Source organism: Hippoglossus stenolepis, chromosome 12, assembly GCF_022539355.2.
Source record: "Hippoglossus stenolepis isolate QCI-W04-F060 chromosome 12, HSTE1.2, whole genome shotgun sequence".
In the NCBI taxonomy this organism is placed as follows: domain Eukaryota; kingdom Metazoa; phylum Chordata; class Actinopteri; order Pleuronectiformes; family Pleuronectidae; genus Hippoglossus; species Hippoglossus stenolepis.
The window spans coordinates 15,893,359-15,916,977 of record NC_061494.1 but is presented as its reverse complement, the minus strand read 5'-3'; the positions used below and the strand labels follow the sequence as shown (position 1 = coordinate 15,916,977).

General features: G+C 39.1%; 1 protein-coding gene and 1 long non-coding RNA gene across 3 annotated transcripts in view; one reads left to right on the top strand and one right to left on the bottom strand.

Annotated features, from left to right (window-relative positions):
- Positions 1-15,905, bottom strand: part of LOC118119307 — a 44,692-nt gene extending 28,787 nt beyond the window's left edge. Inside the window, exons 1-2 of the long non-coding RNA XR_004698069.2 lie at positions 15,725-15,905; positions 15,553-15,613 (exon numbers count right to left, since the gene is read on the bottom strand). This is a non-coding gene — a long non-coding RNA (uncharacterized LOC118119307). The remainder of the gene's footprint in view (positions 1-15,552; positions 15,614-15,724) is intronic.
- Positions 1-23,619, top strand: part of LOC118119306 (cGMP-dependent protein kinase 1) — a 79,014-nt gene that overhangs the window by 36,806 nt on the left and 18,589 nt on the right. For both annotated transcript variants that reach the window (XM_035173144.2, XM_035173142.2), the window contains exons 4-7: positions 10,550-10,655; positions 13,438-13,501; positions 19,014-19,091; positions 20,978-21,072. In XM_035173144.2, coding sequence (XP_035029035.1) covers positions 10,550-10,655; positions 13,438-13,501; positions 19,014-19,091; positions 20,978-21,072 — 343 coding nt within the window. The remainder of the gene's footprint in view (positions 1-10,549; positions 10,656-13,437; positions 13,502-19,013; positions 19,092-20,977; positions 21,073-23,619) is intronic.

Genomic DNA, 23,619 nt, shown 5'->3' with positions numbered 1-23,619 from the left:
ATGGATGGATGGATGGATGGATCTCATGTAGTCCTCCTTTTTAGAGACTTCATGATTAAAGTCTAGTCACTGATATAAGCTTAGAGAATGAGAGCACTTCAAGCCTTGTATCGTTATCTATAATTGTGTTTTTCATGTCATTCAAATTTGTTTTACTTTATAGTATCATTTGCATTTTGCTTGTTTTTCCATTGAGTTTTCCAATAAATAATGTTGACCAGGTAGAAAAAATGTGAGAGATTTATTTAAATATGTAAGACTCATATTGTCTGTATACTCCAATAGGACTATGTACTGCAGCTGTAATATATAACTACATGTATAGAATATAGGGAAAGGAAACGTGGTACAAGCAGGCTGTCTTAATGTGGCTGAGGGATTTGTGTTTGAGAAGTGAAAGAAGACATCTGCTGAAGGAGGAACACACTGAACCATTGAGTGAAAGGACAGATGATTAGTCAGACTGTCTATTGTATTATTATCTGGGAGATTTAAAACCAGCGCAGCCCTTAAAAAGAAACAATAATTTGGATTCCTATCCAGGTTGGTGGTGTGGACATGAGCACCATCATTAGGCAGGGCTGTGCGGCGGAGAGGTGGAGATAAGGGCACTTAGAATCAGAGGTAGTGAGTGCACCCTTTAAAAGGAAAACAAAGGCACCATGTAATGCAGTGCTGTGTTGTTGAGGATATTCAAGATTATCAGAGGAGCAACCAGGAGCAGTGAAATGAAAAGCTGATGAGGCAGAGACACAGATGCGTCAAAAGATAAATCATGAAAGCGCAAAATTTGGGAATTGGTAAATGGACTGTTATGTTAATGAAGCCATTCCACATTTGAATGTTGACAAGCAATTAGACAGAGAAATTTAGACATCACAAATATCTGAAATTACACTTTGCAAAAGGAAATCAGTGAAATATCAGAAATTTGCTCTAAAAGGTGAGAAGACAATAAAGCATTGTTCTTGCCCATAGTTGACAAATGCAATTCCTGTTGATTGTTCAAGCTAAGCTCAAGCCAAGAGCGATTTCTTTCGCCGGAGAAAAGAGGGATTACTGTGAGATTTGTGATCAGGCCAACAGAGACTCAAAATGACTAACAATTGTTGAGAAAAAAGCTCACAAATTGGCCTCTCAATTGCTGTGTCCATAATGATGCGTAGACATTTTGTTGTTTAAAGCAAAGGCAATGTCAACTTCCTTTCAACAGCTTGTGCTGGTGTGTGTTGCCGAGGCCCTGGAGAACTCCACACTGGTATAAAAGGATTTATTTGGATACTGAGGAACATGCAGACACAGGGAGGCAGAAAGAAGAAGATAGAATTGCTATGGTAGACAGAATTCCAGAGGGACCGAGTCGGGGGAAAATCTTCTCTGTTTCTACGGCTGCCATGGTAACACTGTTGCCAGTGTGCAGCGAGACATGTGGCAGTGAAATGGTGATGGTTGAGGGGTAGCCTGGCGCTGGGTATCCCTGTGGCAGGGTAGTCGCTCACTCACTTGAAGTCATGGTTGCTGTGCTGGTCACTGCTCATGTATGTTTGAGTGATGTCTGTGTATGTAAATTTATTAATGGTTGTCCCTGTGTGTGTGTTTCTGTGGTTGAGAAAAAGCAGATTTGGTGTGTGTGTGTGTGTGTGTGTATGTGTATGTGTATGTGTATGTGTGTGTGTGTGTGTGCTGTGGGCCCCTGCTGCTATTGTTTTCCTGAGTCTCAGTTGGAGCGCAGGTGTGAGCCCAGAGAGAGAGAGGCTCTTCTTGGGCTCTAGGCGACTTGAAAGGTTAACACACAACCTCAGACAGCAGCTATATACAGTCAGTCAGTAAGAAAACAGCCCTGCAGGTGAAGCTTTTAATCTATTACTTTTTTCTTTACTTTTTTCATTGATATTGTTATGCTAATAGCCTCTTGTAACAGCGACAGGGACAGGCTAATAGCATAGACACGACTTTAGCTCAAGGGGAATGTTGGATAAGTGAGGGCATCTCTGCACAGAAGGATTATTTTGGTAGCTTTAGCAGTTTTGCATTATTAAAAAAGGTAAATTTGCATCGCTTGCCATTTTTGAGGCAATTTTGGGACTCATTTGCTTTACAAAAGAGTAATTTGCTTGTAGCACATCATGAGTATCGGCTGGGGAACATCATGGCTCAGGAAACAGTGAAGAAAATCAGGTTTTCCTGTAATCTTGAACCTCATTTACACACGTTCAGTTCATGCATTTTAGGCAGAATGAATAACTATCTGATCTTGATAATTTTTCCCGGGATAGACTGATATTCTCTGGCTCAAAACACCTCCTGACAGCCTTTCTGTCCAAGTGCAGCTATGTCAGTAAGCACACCATTACCTCTCATGTGGAAGATATATTTACATTGAATTGCACTTGCCATCAGAAGGAGCACTGACCTGTCTTAAGCACTGAGCAGCTTTACCAGATCCCTGAATGGTTCAACCACCAAATTATACCCAACTTGAAATGGTACTCAATGGAGCCCATACCTCCGCAAAAAGGCCCAACAGTCAATTTATGTAAACACATTTAAATCCACTCTCTGGATTTGTATTTGGATCTGCACCAAATTGCACATAAATATTAGTCCTCTGTTTTGCCTGACTATTCTCTCTGAAATCAGTGAAATATAAAAAAAATCTGCTGTAAAAGGTGAGAAGACAATAAAACATTGTTTTTGCCCATAGTTCACAAATTGAATTGCTGTTGATTGTTGTAACTAAGCTCAAGTCAAGGCTGATTTCTGTAGCCGGAGAAAAGAGGGATTACTGTGAGATTTGTGATCAGGCCAACAGACACTCATCTTTGTAATTCAGTGTGAAGTGTCTTGAATCTCATCTTGCTCATAGTTTCATGTTGCGTCTGAGTGACATGAGAGAAATTGTCCACAGATCAAACTGATGCACATATGACTCACACCCTCGGCCGTTTCGTTGCCTTATTGACATTAGGCACTTGTTGATCTATCCATGGAAAAGAAATTCTATAGGTGAGTGCTCTCTCACAGTAGAAAATGTAGCCTTGAGAAATTATTATAATAAGGAAATTGACCTCTTCTTACCACTTCCTTGTTCTCAATGCCAACCATAAAGCATGTTCTGTGTAACACACCCACACACACACCTAATTTGTAGAATGCTGATATTATCTAACTAGCTATACAATATTCCTGGTCCACCTGCTTCCTGAAATGTTGTCATGCCAAATGCTGCTGAGGCAGTTAGGAGGGCCTGATGTTTGGTAACACAGAAAGACAACTAAAGCACTATATATATATATATATATATATATATATATATATATATATATACACACACACACACATACACATACATACATATAGTTGAGTCTTGACATTTTCCCCGTTAACAATCCACTTTATTATAAATAACTATAAATATTTTTTAAAAATACAAATACAACCAAATATGTAGAACTTGAATTGAGAAAAAGCAAATTTTTTCATTATGTCAAATGTAAACATAAATGCACATCTGCTCTGTATTGTCTATTCTGTAAAATAAAACTAACCAGTGCATATCGGCAAACAAACTGTGAAAGGCTCATATCAGCCAACCAATACATCAGTCTGGCTCTAATCTCAGTGAGAGGTTTGAGTAATCTTTGTGTGGTTCTTTATTACTTATGAGATGTTTCTCCATAGATTTCGGCAAGTTGAATGTAGATCTCTTGCAGGGTAAAAGAATAATTACCGTTGGGAAAACAGTGGAATACGCATTTGCAATGACGACAATGTGCACACATGCTGGCATGCAGTCACTCACACAGACACAGAAACATTTATTCATCACATTCTGCCACAGCAGAGAATCATCACTCTGGCTTTTCTCAGTATTTTGGGGTGCACAGATGCGTTTCTGTCTCAGCGGGTCGTCAGAAGGCCTTTTGAAATACAACAATACCACAGCAAGTCATTGCCTCTTGTATTCACAGCTAAAATACAGAACATTCTTATATTTGTTGTAAATTTAAAAACAACATTAAATTTCACTTGTCATGTAGGATGTTTGTAAGATATTAATTGAGAAAAAACAGCTGACAATGTGTGAGAAAAGTTTGACATTGTTCTCAGTTTATTTAACTACCTGAAAAAACAGTGCTTTGATAGATTTCAGTGCGGAGTATGAGTCATCCACATAACCAGTTATATAGAGAAATGTGTTACCTGATACAAACTGGTCCAAGGACTAAAAATAAGCCGCTTGCTGATGAACAGCATATATACTCCATTTCCTCTATTTGATTCTCTACAGCCGGGTGGACTGAAATTTATCAGGTTATTTCAAACTGATTTCCTCTGTGGCAAATTGTTTCTGGTTGATTGTCTATAATGAGGACAACAAACAATTAAAATTTATCTCGCGACCCGATGAGAAAGCAATTTATGCTGAAAAGGGATTTTTTTTTATTGGTGTTCAGAAGCAGCAGGCAGCAAAGATGTTTTCCTTATAGCCCTCTATAGAAGCAGTTACCCCCACCATTGACATCATCAGCTCAGGTAGCAGCACTTACATCATGAAATCTGTGTAGAACACATGAATTCCTTATATTTTAAAATGTTCTCAACAATAGGCTTGTTAAAAACTGATTGTGATGATTAATAGCTTTAAAAAAGAATACATGTTACGAGAGTTCGCTCTGTTGTTATTTTAATGCAACACATTGTTCTTTTTTTCTTATTCATCTGTCCGTTTTTGTCTACCAATCACTTACTACTACTCAAAAAGAGGTATTTTCCTTTTCCTCTCCACCTACAAACCAACATTTATCATTAGACTCCACAGTTGATGAAAGCTTTCATGTTGAAGTGTTTTATTATAGGAGTTGGTGCAGCAGCAGCATACCCGCTCGCATTTATGTGTCTACATTAGGATTATAAGAGACCTATAGATGAATTTGGTTCAGACATTCATCAACTCCCTCTAGGATAAACTGTAATAACTTTTGCTCAACCTCATTTCCTGATTTTAAATTTGATTTGGCATACCCATGAGCCTTGGCTGTACTTTTAGTTTAGTGATACCTATAGCAAATGTTAGCTTAATAATCGGTAAACATGACGCAAGCTGAATATCACTAGCATGGCTGTAGAGTGTCAGTCTTATTTTCTTCTGTTTTGTTCTAACATGTGGTTTTGACCCAAAAAGTGAACTTGTGGCAACACTGTTTATGAAATAGCATCAATCAATAGTAAATGTAACTATCATGACTGCCTGGCCACAAGACAGCACATCTTGTCTAGAGGAGCTATTACTTGAATGATTGAAGAAGTAGATGCCATCATAAACCTTGATGAGTTCCACTGATCAAAGTGTCAAAGTCTATAATGTTTACCATTTTGAATGAACATAACCAACTCTGCGGTCACAGAGCTCATTTTAGATCAGCCACTCTCCTCTCAGGATAATGGATTGCTCTAGCTTTCCAAATGTGTGCGTGTTTATCCTGAACTTTCAAACAGGATCAGTTGTATCTGATGAATAAAGGTTGGGAGTGAGGTTTGTTAATGTTACATGCACAGATTTATGGATTGAAATGTAATGTAACTGTCTTTTTATTTAACAATGGAGTTTGATGTGTTTTGGATTAAACTATTTTTATATCACCACAGCTAAAATACAATCACATGGTATAATAACAATTTAAATTAGATATTTTCCAAAATAGAAGATGGATCATTATGGGTTAGCATCTATTGGCAGCTGGAGATTGCATTTGATTAAGCCAGCTAGTATTCTATGTTGGGATTCACTGAAATGGGAGTTGTTATTTGGAAGATGAATTTTCGAAAGTTATTACAGTTTTGTGGTTTAATATGTTTTTCTGTTATGTTCCTTTAAGTATCAGCGATAATAATGATTACAATTATTTCTATAATTACAAAGAGAACTCTTCTAATGTTTGTCTTTTTCCATGCTATCTGACACTTTCTGGCGTAAATGACCTGTCCAGCTTTCTCACGCTCTGAAGAGCTCATCCAGATGCAATCAGACCTGGCTGATGTTATTAATGACTTGGGGGGAAGGAGAATACGCTCTTCTACCCCACAGCCCTGACAACATCGCTCTTAATGTTTTCAAGACATGAAGGAAGCCTCGAAGGAGTGGAGTTTACGTGACTATGTGATTTACAAGTGTTTTTGACACTGTGTGTCTGTGTCTGTGTCTGTGTGTGTGTGTGTGTGTGTGTGTGTGTGTGTGTGTCAGTGGTGTGAGAATGGTTGATTTTCAAATTTTCTTAGACATCATGGTGAAGGAAAGAGGGGAGGGGCTTTAGTTGGAAATGTTAATAACAGAAATTAAGTTGCAGTAGTTGGCAAGTCGCAGAAATTTACAGTCGGAATCCTCGAATCCAAACATGACAACAGTATTCCAGAAAGGAAATTCTTCTGGTGGATGCTCTCACTTATTAGTTTAGAGACAGTACTCCTGTTGTCAGAGCTCGACTGCATAACCCCAGGTTAAGCATCTACAAGTGTTAAAATGATAATTCACAAACAAACATCCTGATAGCAAACATTGCACCGAAGACACATGAAGATTGATATTCCAAATGTTTTCTGACACATTTCCTTTGACTATGACCCACAACAACGATTTGATTACTGGCATGTTTACGTCAAGTGCGAGAGAGAGACTTTGCTGTGAATATATTTTATATATTATCTCAAAGTACATTTCATCCTCTGTCATGATCTTATTATGGCAGGTTTTTTTCCCTCCTCCAGAGAATGTACCTGGTGGCACCGCAGTAGGCAGATAATAAATGCAGATTTCCCTGCATCCATTATTCAGATGAATATGGAGAGAAAGAGAAAGCTTATTTTAGAACTTATTTTCTTTCAGATACTATATAGTAGATGTACAAGTTTCTTGGCACACTTCAGTGCTTGGGATTCTAGTAAAATCTTCATTTTAGTACCACATTAATGTAGCCCAGTGGAGCTTTTGAAGAACAAGTTTGATGTTGTGCAGTGGAAATGGTAGATGCTTTATACTTCAGCTGAATAATCACGGGCCACACAGACTCTTCAGAGTCATTTTAAACTCCATTTAAACTTATGGCACTCCACAAGAGAAATCAGGAGACACACAAAGTTTTGATGCTTTCAGATCCCACGCTCTCCTATTGCAAACTGTCATGACCAGAGATCAAAGAAAAGAAATGTTGCTGATGTCATCCTGCATTTCTATAATTTAATGAGCAAAAATTTGATTACAAGAACAAACACGCATGGATCATTTGCATAATGCCACAGGCCGGAATTCAGTTACAGTGAATTATGAGCAGGCCAAATGAATGAGCTGCTCCTTCCACCACATATGTGCTGGGTCCTGCGTCTTGTTGGCGACACCCATATTTTTTTATATTTTAGCGGCGTGAATGCAGACCCCCTCTTTTAGTGCCCAACATGCAAAGGATATTACGGTTTAGCACTATTCACAATCAACACTATTGATGTGTTGTTGCAAATAATTAAGAGAAATTGAGGGGTGACAATCACTGCAACAAGTTATATTTATTTGGTTGTATTTTTTTTCTTCATTTGTAGTAATTCCTAATAAAGTTTGTGGTTAAACTGTAATATATCAAGACTCAATTACATTTCTTTGTCATGACGGTTTGATAAGGACATCATACAAACATATATGGGCCAATATAACAGTATCTGAATTTTTTTAATCCCCAATATCGCTATTAGGTAATTGATATCGGTATCGTCCCCCAAACGTCCATATTGGTCGGACTTTACTGTTTACTACTGTTACTTTGAACATACAACCCCTGAATATGCAGTATACATATTTCATGCATTTACAGCTCAGCACCAACGATCATCCCGCTGGAACAACACACTGCCCAATTCCTCAAAACCTCTCACAGACAACATCCTTGCAACTCTTCATCACTGCCTCAGGTGTTGTGTTCATCCAGAAAGCTGTGAATCTCATGGTTGGCAACCCGTGAGCATTAAGACATTAATCTGCGCCCTCACCACAAGATAACTAGCTCCCTGGGTCTCACCGCAATTTAGTCAAGCCCCTGAATAATACGTTTACCTACTGCAGTGTGCTGCAGGCTTCCTACATATCTTATTTCCCAGTGCCCCATACTCCCACTTTCTGTCAAAACACTCTATTGCACACCGCACAGTGGGCAATGATGTCTAACCTCCCACTCTTGTTGCTTCAGGGTCAAATTAGAAGCCTATTCTAATCATTTCTCACAAGACCCATCTCCATATATGAGGTTTGTTGGTTGGAGGAGATGTGTAATATTGTGGAACTTGAGTGTGTTTAGATTTGAGCATCAGTGTTTTCCATCTTTACTTTCGTGCCAGATGACTGGTTAATGCTTATCAGTGTGTATGTGCAGACAGCAGCATGTGTGTGTGTGTGTGTGTGTGTTTATAATATCTAAGAGGATATTCCTCTATGTAATAATACGTATTTGCAACCTGTATATCTGTGTCAAGATGTCTGTGTGTAATATACAGTTTTATATCCTGCAGTGTGTTTTGGATTTCCTGCTCCAAGAAAGTGTCTCTTAGTAAAAACAGTGTCAAACTGTGTAATGAGGGCATTTCCCTTGTGTTTGGGGCTATTTTAAAGTGCTGTCAGAAGGAAAGATTTGTAGGGTCTGTGGGAGTGTGTTCAATCACTCATGTGTGTATATGAACATATTGTACATATTTAAGAGTATGTGAGTGCGTGTAGGAGTCTAGGTTTGTGCATGCAGTAAAAATACTTGAAAGCTCAACAGGCCTTACTAAAGTCCTAATATATACCCTTATCAGTATCATTTCCTAAAAAAACTGTACAATATTTTCTTGAAGAAATGAGGTCAACCTTTGTACTCACAAGGATAGAAACAGAAGTTTGTGTGCTGTGAGTATCAACAACTGCAATTGATTTTAAAATATGTGTAGTACAAGTAAGAATAGTATACTGTTCTATGGTTAAAACCAAACAGTACACAAAAACAATTTCAACAATAAATACCACAAACGTATTAACAAAACTACAGGTTTTACATTTAAAACTCTAAGGAGGTAAGGGGATGTGAGAAAATGAGGGGCACTAGCAAGAGACACCCAGACAATTAGACTCTTAGCTGATGATTTTTGTCTATTACTACATTTCCCTGCGGCCACTGGGCTCCCTAGAGATTTCCAGATTTGTTTTGGGGTCAGACATAGATTTTATTCATCTTCTCCTCACAGTCTACTGTACAGCTGCACAACTGAAGCACTACAGTCGAAACAAGAGCCTCTCTTGTAGAATATAATGACACTGGCAATTGTAGGAAATGCCAGAGATATTTTGAATTAATTATAAGTGATGCATTCGAAAATCTGAGTGTCATTGTATGATACTCAGCTGAATGAATAATGTAGTTTTGTTGTACAATTTCTGCCTCAACAACCCAAATTCTTTTGTGAAATGGGCATGAATAGTGGAATATAATAACATTCAGGTGTGGGTTAAAGGTCCATTGCCATGATGGAAACCCACATAGTCTGAATTGTTCAAACCTGCTATTCACAGCCTTTAGAGGTCTGTTCCAATCTAAAGTGACTATAGACAACCTCAGAGAAAACACCGTTGAGGCTCAAAACACAGGAAATTGTAAGAAAAGGGACATTAAATGATGCATATCGGGACTTTCTACCACTCACTAAAGTCTATTATCAGTCTACAATGAGAACAAACAAGTTTTCCCATGGAAACACTGCAGAGAAAACTGTTCTCCAAGGACAAATTATTGCCTGTCTAATGTCTGTCTCAGTCCAGCTGGGTGCTTTCTGGAACAGTTCTGCAAAAACTCTGTATACCCACATTTTAACCTCCATCAACTCCATGTGCAGAGAGTATTATGGTGTGGAGTCGGCGCCTCAGGGCCTGCACAGATTGCAATCACTGGAGGAACAATTTATTTCAAACTTGTTCCATGAAATTGTACACAAAAATACCAGGGTAGCTGTTTGTGATTCAAAATGTAACATTACTTTTGTCAGACGGTTATACACACTTACCCCTATCATAAAGAACCATCAGTAAACTCACATGCTTTAACCAAACAAAACATGTGGCTTAGTCAAGTCAGACTCATGACCTCCAGCCAATTAAAATGCTTTAGCATGACTGGAAACAAGTCATCCATGCATGGCATTCCAAAAATATCAATTATCTCCAACTGCTGGGTACAGAGTAATTGTCCAGAAAAACCTCCTCCCTCCGAGGACTGATCAGCCAAATAGAGAATACTTGTGGATCACACTATAACCAAAAAATAAATGTTCACAGATTTCTCTGGCCACACCCTCTGAGCACTATAGTGGAAAAATCTACTCACAAATACCACTTGACAATAACTATTCTTTCAAGTTTGATATCAGACACTTTAAAGTGCATGTTCACTATATGCATATTGTGCATGCCCAAAGCATAAAGCTGTTATATATGTATATGTGCTGTTATATTATACTGTTTGCTTCATGTGTATTCCAGCTCTAACAAATGTGAAGCTGTGGGCCATCGACCGACAATGTTTTCAGACCATCATGATGAGGACGGGTCTCATCAAGCACCAAGAGTATATGGAGTTTCTGAAAAGGTGAGGAACCAGGGTTTATTGTCCCACATTGACAAGACAATTAGGCTGAGTAGAGCTTTCATCTGAAATGCAATGAATGAATTAACAGAATAAATTCAGAAGAGTGTGTCTGAGCCGTTCTCAGAAGATTCCCGACCCGTAATTTTTGCCAATAAATTACATAACTCAACATTAATTTCTGGTGCGTCACTCAAGGTGTTATTCATCCTACTGGGAAAAAATACCTTGCACTTTTATCTTTCTTCAACATCCTGATCATTATTAGAGAGCCCTACGCTGTAACCGCTTCTCTATAGAAAGGTAAATTATCATTTAAAAGGCCTGCAGATGTTTTCTTTCACTTTAGTACAGGATAAAAGCAAAACACATCAAAAAACAGAGGGTGAGCATTGTCCCGTGATCAAGATGCACTGTATAAATCTCTCTGCCCCGCTATCTCCATTTAACTTAACTTTTTCCCCCCATCAAGCACCGTAGTCTTCATCAAGACAATTATGAATATCATATCAGCTCTATATTACATGCGCCACTCCATTATCACATTGTGTTGGAGGAGGTCAGAGCAGAGACCAGAATGGCATCGAAAAGAGGTCTCTACTTTAGGGTTGTTGTCGATACTGTGACAATAAATTGCTTAGCAGCAACGGTTTTTGAAGCAAAGGGTACAAGATAAACAAGCCTTTACTATCTATAGCAGACTGGAGGCCATCTCTAATGTATAAGGTACACACCCAGCCAGTTGCTTTCATCGTTTAATCTAAATGAAAAACCTTTTTACAGCAGTACAACGTCGTGCTACTTCTGCTTTTGCTACTGAGAGGGGCCAATTATTATGCCACAAGATACTGCAAGTGAGCAAAATATGCACGTAGGTTGTTTTAAGTATTTGAACATAATCACAGAAGCAGATGTTTTTGTATTGAAATACATTTTCTGTACTCTGACCAGTTTAGCCACTTGGCATTTACAGGTCAGTCTCAATAAAGCTAACCGAGCACTTGCTGTACCTATTATCCTTTCACCGGACTATTAGACATTTGGTACCAAAAATATAAATTGAGACCAGATAAAAGCATTGTTGATCTGGCTTCTCTGTCTAACTCTGAAGCTTTATTTTAATAATGGCTTTCACAAAAAAAAGTCTCCATCCTGAGTATATAAGATTACACTGAAAGGAAGCTCTTTCCTCTCAGCAGCTCTTACATAACAGTCCAACAAATAAATATTTAATAGATGTACGTGTTGCTTGGTTTGGGCTCCCTCGGTGTGTTTGGTTTATAAAGGGCCTATTGGGGGGAAATAAAGAGATTTATAGCAGCGTTTGTTAAATCACACTTTGTAGATAACTTAATTAATGTTTTCTTTCCCGGAAGTAGATCTGATAAAGTAGTTTTAGTTTAAGTGCAGAAAACAAAACACACAGTCTTCCCTGTGAGACCTCGACCCACTCTGTAAGGGCTGTGATATTATATACTGCATTTGCTGTCAAAAGTTGTGGAGGAGGAACACTGATGAAGAACTGACAGAGAAATCGCACGTTGTATCACATACGCGGGGTGAGAATACTTGTGAAGATCTGAAGAAGGATTTATTTTTCCTCATTCTATCATGTACTCTAAATTACAACATTGCTCCCTGAGAAGGAATATCAAGGGCAGTGTCTAGCTGACGAAGAGCATAGAGTGTGTATTGCTGTGTATTGATATTTTTAAGGTTGGTGGGCTATTATTCTTCCCTCTGCCCCTTTTCGATAAATGTCTGGCTGTAAAGGCATAGAATAAAAACGGACAGCCATCTGCCTAACAGCTTGAAAGAAGGCATGGGAAAGTGCTACACAAACCCCCTGAATAAAGAAGTAGTCATCACACATTTTTCATTTGTTCTTTGCAAGAACACCATAGAAACCGTTACATTTTACTCACAGTCACACAGGGCCATGGCTGAAATGATTAAAGTGAATAAAAAAAAAAGGACACATTAGTGAAACCACACATTCCCCATTGGCTCTGTACTATTATTAATTTGCTTTAATGCAATTAACTACAACAGAGGACTTTTGTTTTGTGCTTCACTGCTTGAGGGTTGAAACTCCATATGTTTCATGTAGACTAGGGTCATCTGTTCATTGCGAAGCTGGTTAGCAAGTGCCTCCGCCTCTGAGGAGGCAACAACACAAGGATAAGCACAGTGGCTCTGGCCTGGGTTGGGGACTGAGACAAGATGGTTCAGATTACTGTAATAAAGCATGGAAAATGAGGGGGGAGGGAGGTGGAGAAACACAGAGAGAGAGAGATGATATGGGGAGATAAGCTCTTTGGTCACCAACACTGGTTCTTTTCTCTCCTCCTTGATAAACATAGAGCCAGTTTTATTTAGTAGGCTCGATAACAGACAGATACTGTTCATTGAGGCTGCCGGTAAGAAACGGAACAAACATTAGAGCCTCATACAGGTGCATTCAACCTCAGCATCTGATCCCTGCTGCGTAACTAGGCACATCACCCAGTTCATGCAACAATATTTATATACATATACTGTAATACAGTAATAAAGGCCAACTCCCACAACATAAATAAAAAAAAAAAAATATATATATATATATATATATATATATAGTTCACAACAGAGCCAAGGTAGATTCTGGTCAACAGTTTCAAAGCAAGCTGGCAGCATCACTGCTTTTTATCTGACAGACACAGAATTCTAAATGAGTGATATATTAAATATGTATGCACCGATCTGTCCATTTAACAAAGAGCACTTTCTTTTCTTTCTCCTGCAGCGTCCCCACATTCCACGACTTGCAGGAAGATATCCTGAGCAAGCTTGCTGATGTCCTTGAGGAGGTAAGTGCATCGTTCCAAAGTGTGCGACATCTGCAGCCTACTCCACACATCTCGATTTATTTCCATATTCCATTAACGGAACAAAGTGTGCACAGTTGGGAATTTCCAAGCAATTGTTGCACTTTATTATGTGCCCAGTGTGGTGATTTTGAACTAAATTGTCCACCTTCAAAAAGCAACTAATTTCATCAACCTCTTCAGGAATTCATTGTACAGCTTTCAGAAGCCATTTCAGTTTCCAAAGGGGCTCGAGCAGTCTAAGCAAGCTGAGGCGCATCATAATCCATTTTTGGATTTGTTGTACGGTGCCATTCAGGTTGATGAGTAACTAGTATCATTTTCACCTTTTGAGTGTGTCGGTATCGGTTATTATGCCGAAATGTGGTCCTGGAAAAAAGAAATACGCTACATTCATGCTACAATCACCACATTTTAGCTCTGTATCAGAAGTAATCCCTTGTGTGGGCTGTTGTAAACAGGGAACAGATTGTTAATTCTGCAGCTGATTGCTTAGTTATAGAAAATTCTATGAACAAGAAACAACAATGGTGAAAAAAATGAGCAGTTTTCTTTTCTTGGACCAACAAAGAGGCGGAACTGTTACTGACAATAAGTGTTAGCAACACTGGTAATCAAGTCCTGACTGAAAAGAACCAATCAGACATCTCAGTTCCTGCCTGTCCGTACCACAACAAAGCCCCAGAGTTTTCAAACAAAATTGGGACCAGCAGCGTTTACAAACTTCTATTTTAGGCCAAGTTCATGGAGGAGTGTGATCTGACCCCTGAGTACTGTGTATTAATTCAGACCACTGAGTAATCATCGGCAGGATAATCAACAGGTTGATATGCGACAGGGCCTCATAGTTTTCCATCTTTTAATGCAGATACTGAAAAGCCTCTTTTCTAAAAAGGTGTGTTTTCCATCAAAATTAAGATATTTTCAAATCCGATTATCATAATATGATAATATAGTTTAAGTGGAGATTGATTTGAAAGATCTGAACTGCATTAGCTCATAACAATAATATAATTTTAACAAAGGTTTATGCGGACACGGTGTCTGATATGATGAATTACAAAACTCAAGTTTCAAGCTGCTGCTAATCGATCTTCATTCCCTGTGCAAACAAAGGCAAGCCAGTGACTGCCAGGAAACGGAAAAATACATTCAAAAGACATGAAACACTACAGCACGGTTGCAACAGCTGTGGATGGAGCAAGACGTGTTTTCTCTTCACTTTAAATAGACAAAATTATGGGGGTGTACACACTGCAGACTGTGTGCACTACGAGATGTGTCTCAATATCACATGTTTTGACCGATCGGCAGACCACTTCCTTTGATGTTGTCTCCAGCATAATTTAGCTATGCAAACATATTCTCATTTACATTTTTGATGTTCGCTCCCAACTTTGAAGCTCTCAATATGTCGAACTGCCGACTTATTAGTTATTCGGTATCACACACATATGTGTAAAAAAGTATTAGCAAACAGTCCAGAGGCTTTCGCTTAAAAGGTTAAATAAGTCCATTAATTATGCAAACTTGTTGAAGTTATTTTTTAGACTTAATGCCTACATTGGTTTTGGGTGGGACTTTCTAGTTGAGTGCTCTGCATAATAATAGCAAATTAATACACAGTTTTAAATTAACATCATACACTGTTATTTAATATGAACATGAATACATTGCGTAACGGGGACTGATGCAGTACGCTGATTATATTTACTCTCAAGAACACAAACCTGCAATTATTCCCAAGCACTCAAACTACAGCAGCATATCCTGCCTGAAGTCGTTTCACCTCATTCAGCAAATATTTCTCTAACAACCCAGGTGACATGAACACGAAGCGACAAAACCAAACATTTAATTCCTTTTCACATTACCTAAACCTTCACTTTGTTTAAAATGTACTGCAGGCTTACATTGTAGGTGTTTTTTTTTACATTTCATTGTATCAAGAGTTTCCATTTCTGGACACATTGGTCAAATCATCACTGAAAATTTGATTTCTTCATAAAAGCTAAACAGAGAAGTAGGCTTACCTTCCAAACTCTTCAGGCACCAGACAAGGTCCAGTCCTCTTCTTTGTGGAGGTCAAATCACCTAGAAAAGTATCAGTTATAGGTTTTGAATGATGATTTATTATGTTTATAATATTAAACCTAACTTGGCATCACCAAACCTAATCTTGCTAGCATCCAAACTCAATATTACCTCAGTTGCGAAGCTCTTTACACACAAATCATGTTCATAGAAATATAATGATGTTAGCTTGCTAATGAAATCCACTTAGCATTTTTAACGGTGTTAGCTTGCAGCTGACGTTATCTTTGCTAACGGCGGCTAAATGCTACGGTGGTAACACTATAGTGAGTGGACGTTTTCAAGCTAGCACAGGCTCACCTGCTAACGACAGCATCGGACGTGACGCATCTAAACACGGAGGACCAGTTATAGTACTGCTACTGGGTACTAGTATTTGATAATATTTATTATACTGAGATACAACGGTCCTAGTAAAGTAAAGTAAATGTAAATTAAAGTAAATATGGAGTAAATGTAAAGTAAATGTAAAGTAAAGTTGGCGCAGGTGTGTGTGATTGCTGCGTTCAGGGCCTGTCGGATTTCTCGCTTCCTCAATGTTGGAGAGAAAAGCCAGATGCGCTCTGCGTTTAGTTTTTTTTAGAAATATAACAATCCTTCATTTTGATCCCGTGTGACATTGCAGGATAATTCAATGATGATGTTAGTCAATATCTGTTTTTATTTTCAGTTTCAATAAGCTTTATTGGCATCACATTCTCATGTGCTGCAAAAGACAATCAAATAATCATATTAACAACCACAACATACAAAAAACAGAAGTTATTATCATAGTAAGATAAAAGAATCAGTCGCTCAGTGTGTATTACTGTAGATACATCATGAATACTTGTGATAAATATAAATGTATAGCCTTCATCTTGCTATAACCTACATTAGCTGATTCTGTGTCGAATGTGACAACATCAGTTATCATGAGAAGATAAAATAATCAGTCACTCAGTGTGTATTACAGTAACAACATCATGAATACTTATGAATACTGTGTTTAATATTGGATAAATTAGCCTGTTGATCCATCTTATAGATTCAAGTACTTTAATACAAGGTGGTATCAAACGCACTCAGGCGTTGTAATAATAACAAAGTAACCATGGTACAGCATATTAATGAATCTGCTCATAATTGTTGCGTAACAGCTCAGTACCTTGTTTTACTTTAAATAGAGAACCACTGTTTGTCACTTACACACAGGTCGATATTGTACCGCTTCAAAATCTACTGCACATGTATTTATAGCTCAGGCAATAACAAGTAATAATTTGTAGCATGGGGTATACCGTGGCAAAACTAAAAATACCATCACAGTGTGGAAAGCTTTGACCATAATGAATCAAGAGAGGCGGCTCTGAACAGCAGTCTGCATCGGCTGGGATACTGAAGGGCAGGGTAACCAAGAAAAGAAAATCTATGGCGTTACACATAACAACCATTATGGAGGAGGACAACTCCATCAAAGAGAGGAGAGGTTTGGGAGAAAGTGCATCGGCAACCCCAGCAAAGCGCATGTCAGAGGCTGAATTGGAAAGTGTAAAGTGGAGGAGATGTGATTAAAGGGGACAGGGAGGAATGGAAGTAAATGAAAAGTAGTTTCACAGATTAAAGATTTCCAAAGAGAAGTAGTGCTCGTCCCTTGTCCTGGGGCTTGTATCAAGGATGTAAATACAAGCCTGTGTGCTGACGGATGAGACACAAATTACCCACTCTCTTATCAAACGTCCTTCACCTCGCTGTGATCAAGTCCTCTTTAACCAGAGCCGTTTAAAAAGCAAAAAACTGCTTTGCCAGTAATTAAATTAATGAGACACAATGATGTAGGTTTGGTTGAAGGACGATGTGTCAGTGAGCTTAGAGAAGAAACACGGCTCATAGTATTGTTAGCCCTGTTAAAAATACATGTTTTGCATGGACAGGCTTATAAATATACTCTGATTATTTTGCTTGCGTTGTAGGTTGAGGAGATGTTGGGAAAGGGGCCAAAATGAGTAACATCTCTTAATCCCATACTGTCACCCCCATAAATAACCTCTTTATAAACAGAATTATAATAATTCTCCAGTTTTTAAAAGTCAGTTCAGGTTTTTACTTGTATGTGTAGAGGATGTTTATCTTTCTGATGCTGGGTCACGTAATGATTAAACCCATCAGGCTGTCCTATGTCTCGTCCTCTACCATAATAGATCACTTTGGTCTGTGATTGATTTTTGATTGGTAAACTTGAGCTATTTTTTACTCTACTTAAAGACATTCTTAAGAAAAAGGTCTAAATTATATAACTGAATAATGTCACTCAATAGGGCACATTCCTCGGCCAAGGCCCAACTGCCCCCTTAAATTCAGTCAAGCTGCATCAGTTCCTTAATCATTTCCAATTTATTTTCACCAAGATCCATGAATCTTTCCCTGGGAAATTGGTAAATTCTTTAGGAAAAAAAGCCACATCTCCCAAAATTGAATGAATTCTTTCTTGATCCAAGTCCCATCCTTTCACTCAGTTTTGTGGAAATCTGTTCTGCAGTCTTTGCGTTAGCCTGCTGACAAACAAATGGACAGGGGCGAAAACTTAACCAAAAACCTAACATCATAACAACAACCTGTGCTCAGTGTAAGTAAGGCAAATGACAACTGCATTGTTGAATACGCTGATGATGAAACAGGAAATTGCGAGCCCTGTGCTCCATCTATACTTGTGGTCCGAGGGCCTGCACATTTTCTGGGAAGCTGAAAAACCCAACAGAGGTTATGATATATATAAAACCAAAAAAACGATACGCGTTAGCCTGTGATCCTTATCAAGGTATGTCAGTGATTGCTTTTTTTCTTTTTGGGCTGTAGAAACTTCAGCAAGAGGTTTTTCACATTAAGTCATGTCACACATGACCTATTGCTTCACATACCTGAACTGAATCTGTCCTTGGAGCTCACGCATTCCTTGTCCATCAGTGTTCTGAGTGTGAACATGTTGTTTTTTCTATCTATGTGTGTTAGCCTTGTTTTTGACCAGTCCAGACTGTAGCCCATTCAGTGCATGCTGGGATATGTTCCAGCAACCACAACCCTGGAACAGGATTACTGGTTACAGAAAATGGTGTGATGGATGAATATCCTGTATTCATTTTTACTCTCAGAGAGGAGTTACAGCAACAGCATTCATTTATTCATTAATATTCCTGACTTGCTTATTCATATTGAAGGTCGCAGAGCATATCCAAGCAAGCAGTGGGTGGAAGGCTGAGAAATACCTTGGACTACATGCCAGTCTTTGGTATTAACCAGAAAAGAAAAATGTAATTGTGATTTATCTCAGCGCACCGAATGCAGATTTACTTCAACTCAAGTATATCCAGTTTCGGACTCCCACATATTCCTAAATAATGCTTCTCTTCTCTCCTCTCCTCAGACACATTATGAAGACGGAGAGTACATCATCAGGCAGGGGGCTCGAGGAGACACCTTCTTTATCATCAGTAAGGGAAAGGTGAGAAACGCTTCCTCCGGCTTATCGTCAAAATAATCAGCTCTGACACCACAACGGGGGCGTCGTGCCACACATGGCAAACGGCACCTTACTGTACCTTTTGAGGCAAAGTGCTGGTATTTTGCGGGAGGAAGTTGTCTGTATCCAATCATCCGGGGATAGGGGGAGAGGAGAAGAGCCGCCTCTTTCATCATCGTGTCTTGCAGCAGCAGTGGGAGTACTGGGAAGGAGAGTGGAGTCACTTTCATTTCACCTTTCTCTCATCCACTCTGACTTACACACTGAGCACAGATGACACACTGTCCTTGTCCAGCAGCAGCGCCACGGGAGGGCTTTCTTGCACTCATACTGTCAACACGCTGCGATGGCCACCAGTCTTCCTGCTCGTCATGTTCTCCCCCCTAATCAATTTCCTGTTTCTACTTTCACACTTATTGATGTTTCTTTTCCACCCTCCGCTAGCCATTGTTCTCATCATTGTTGCGTACATTTATCAACCACGCATAAAATCTCTCAAATCCACAAACATTAACATTCAAACATGGCTTAAGAGTGTCAAATCTCACTGCATTTTCCAATAGTGCACGCCTCCAGGACACAGATGTCATTGTAAAGGATGAGGATACATTATGTTTCCTGTTGTACTCTCCTTTGACCTCAAACAGATGTAGCGCACTCAAACAAAAGTCAGCACAACTACACGCACACACATTCGCACACAGGCACAGACATGAACACGTGCACGTACACTCCCGACCTTATCATTGCTTTCTGCTTGGTCATTTCCTCGTGTTACACTCTGTCTCTACATAGACTGCAGACGGTTTGTCTAGAGGACATTCCACCAAAATCTGGGCATGTCACAACACACACACACACACACACACACACACACACACACACACACACACACACACACACACACACACACACACAATCACACAATCGTACCGTCACTCTATTTCCTCTCTCTGCTTTTTTCTACTCCCACATACTGGATCATGAATAATTATGCCATCACTCAGGTGTAGACAGCATTACAGTGTGCTGCTGCTGGATTCGCTGCCACACATGTGCGGAGCTGACTAATGGATGAAAACAAGATCCTTCATCAGGCAAAACGGCCGTCTTCATTCACTTCCTCTAAACATCTCCTCAAGTGCCATCACTTTGATTTGTAAAGCACAGCACAGTGCTATCACTCACATGTCACCTGGTTAATGAAGTGGTCAGCTGTGCCTCCCAGATCCCGGCAGTCAGCTGTTTGTAACAGACTACCCGTGCATGAGGTATCTGTTACACCAGCACCTCTCCCCCGTGTAATAGTTAACCTGCCATATTGAGTAATCATTTACGTTTTATATTTCTTTGGCATTTTATGGTATCATATGTCGAACTAGAATGGCACTCAGTGGAGTACATACCTCCGTCAAGGCCCCACATTTCTCCTATGAAACCACTCTTATAACAATCTGTCTGAATCTGCACCAAATTGCACCCACTCATTAGTATCATGCCTGATTGTGTCATCAAGATCCCTGAATTCCTCTCTGAGAAATCAATGAAAATGTAAAAACAAAAATGCAATACCTCAAAATGTGAACAGTTCTTTTTTAGATCTGCCCCCTGATATTGCAGCTTTCCACAAAATTTCATCGTAATCCGTCCAGAGGTTTTTGTGTAATCCTGCTAAGAAACCAACCAAACAAATGCGAGTGAAAACCAAACCTCCTTGTCAGGGGTAATGAAATGTTATCCATCTCTAACTAAATGTATCACCTCTGTGCTCCCCATAATTCTTCATACTGATATACATGACTCCTTTGTTCCATCCTCCTCCCTGTCACACTACTCTTGTCCTCTAATCATTTCCATTCTTCCGCTAGGTTAATGTGACGAGGGAAGATTTGCCCAATGGAGAGCCTGTCTACCTGCGCAGCCTCGGAAAAGGCGACTGGTTTGGGGAGAAAGCTCTGCAAGGGTAAACCTGTCCCCTAATAACTCTGCCTCTTCCAATTCAAATCGTCTGCTGTGTCTATATCCGTCACTATCAGCTGCTTTCCTTCTCATTTTCACTCACAGCCTGTCTCCAATATGCTCCCTCTTACACTTAACATGCATCAGCATTCTTTCTAATTTGCCATCCATCAGCCTCCAGCTCTTATCTGTCTCTTTTTTCCCACCTCTCACTCATCTTGAAAGGAGCCGTAACTTGCAAAATGTTTGGAAATACTGAAAACTGGGCACACATTACACTATATGCCTGATTTACTGTGGCTGTTCCAGACACATATTTAAGATCTGACACATAACTCTCTGAGGAAAGGTTGATAATTATGATCTTATTCAATAGAAACGGTTCAGCTGTCATATTTAATTATTTGTTATGAAATAACACTCCGAGCTGATGCTATATAAACAGCACAAGTATCCAAACATGCAGGTATTTTGCCGCTAACACTCTTTGCAGAAAGAAATGAGAGCAAAAGCAATTACTTCAACAAGCTCTTCTTCCCCAAACTCAGTTTTTGCCCCAATCAAAGGAAAAAAGGTGTTTACGTGGAGATTATTCATAATCACAGTGTGTGTGATTGACAACCCGGCTGTGCTATATTTTGCACATGGCTATGTCACTCAAAAAGAAACCATGGAGAAGAAAGGTCATTAATTCATTCATTTGTGTGTGGACTTTTGTGTTTGACACGTATACAGTAGAGTGCTCCCAGCTCCCAGATTCCATTCAGACAATATTATCTATACCATTCTCTAACTCTTTTGTTTTTCTTGCTAGTATAATGATATCAGGGCCAATTCACTGCTGCCCTTAACTGAAATAATGAATTCCCATGAATAAATTCAATCATTTGTATACGTTTGTGTGAAATATGTGAGGATGGTCGCCGTTAACAACCACAGAGAGCTTGTGGCCATAGAGATAAAAGTGTGTTAGCCAAGCAGGCACAGTCCCCATCATCTACAAACAGCTGTACAACATAAGCCTGTGCCAGGAACATGTTTTCTGGCTGTGATGATGTACCGAGGCAGGTTTTAACTAACCAGGCTGTGTGTACTGTTGGGACCAAATGATTCAAAACAACTGCAAACAGTTGGTGCCATCAATGCTTTCTCTGTAACAATTCTCCAGTTTAATAAAAATCTGTCATATGGTTTCTGGCATCAGAGACCAGTGCCCTGAAGTGATATATTCACCCTGTTGTCTGTCCATCTTGTCATGAGCATGTGCCACTGAGGACAATGTATTATTAAAACAGAGGCAGGGTACAAATAGAAATAGTCTGAAGTGTTTTGTATCAGCGAGGGGTCAGTTAGCAGTGGAGAGAACATATGCACTCATGCACTTTGAATACATGCATGTGCATAGCCAATGGTGTCAACATGGAAATAAATGGAGATGTCGCCATCTTGTGGTCACTGAATGCTCCCAGCGCTGAAGCTCTTTAAATAATCACCTACAGCATATTGTAAGCACATCAAAACACAAAGAAGCAGTATCCTGTGAAAAATATATAGCAGCTTGTGTGTTGTCAAAGGGCACTAATGATAAGCCACCAGTTTTATTTTCAAAAGGAGCCCTCTCGACCCAAAATGGGTCAATCGACAGCTGGAATGGCACAGATGGTTGGACCTACCCCATATGTTGAAGCTAATTAATATAGGATATAAAAGAAGACACAGCATTAAAATGCATGCAGGACATGTGAGACACGGGGGCTCCTGATAGTAGGTTGTTCCAAATAGAAATGTTGTACTTTTACTCTAATGAGATGTAAAAAAAAACGAGCCGTGTGATGAATGAGAGCACGGCAGAGGTTACTGTACTGTAATTTATAATGGATTCAGAAGCTGTGCTACTTTTGTGTTGGACTATTTGAGTTTTCTAGAAATGCAAAAATGTTGAAGTATCTCTGCGTATATACATATAAGCCTTTATATAAATACATTATAAATCACAAATCACAGGAATACATATTCAAACAGAAGCTCTCTCACACCCAGTCACACCCACTAGTTCCCCAAGGATGACTACTTTTATCTTATAAATATAAAATAAGTACACACAAAAGGTATACACATACAGATTTACTCATATGTTAGGAATAAAATAAGTTCCAATATCTTAAGACAAAATAAAAGTAGTAGGTTGGTAGTTACAAACAGGAGGAGATTGTTTGAAGACGTTTGAAGATAAGTAAAAAGATATGACTCAAAGTAATTAAAAGAAGCAAGACAGTACATCTGAGAGAGCTGGGCAGGCTATTCCAGTCAGAAAAAGCTTTACATTTAAAGGCACATCTTTGCCCTATATCCTCACTGAATCAGGTTTCAAGTATCGTGCAATTTTGAAAATCTCATCAAAGCACCTTCGACAGTATCTCATGCTTTGTTTAATCAAGAAAAGCATATCTTTTGTCCGTCCCACTGAAACAAAGTGCTCCGCTCACCACAGCATCTGCTTGGTTTTATTATAATCTATTGTCGGGTAACACCTTTTGTCTTGGAGTGTCTT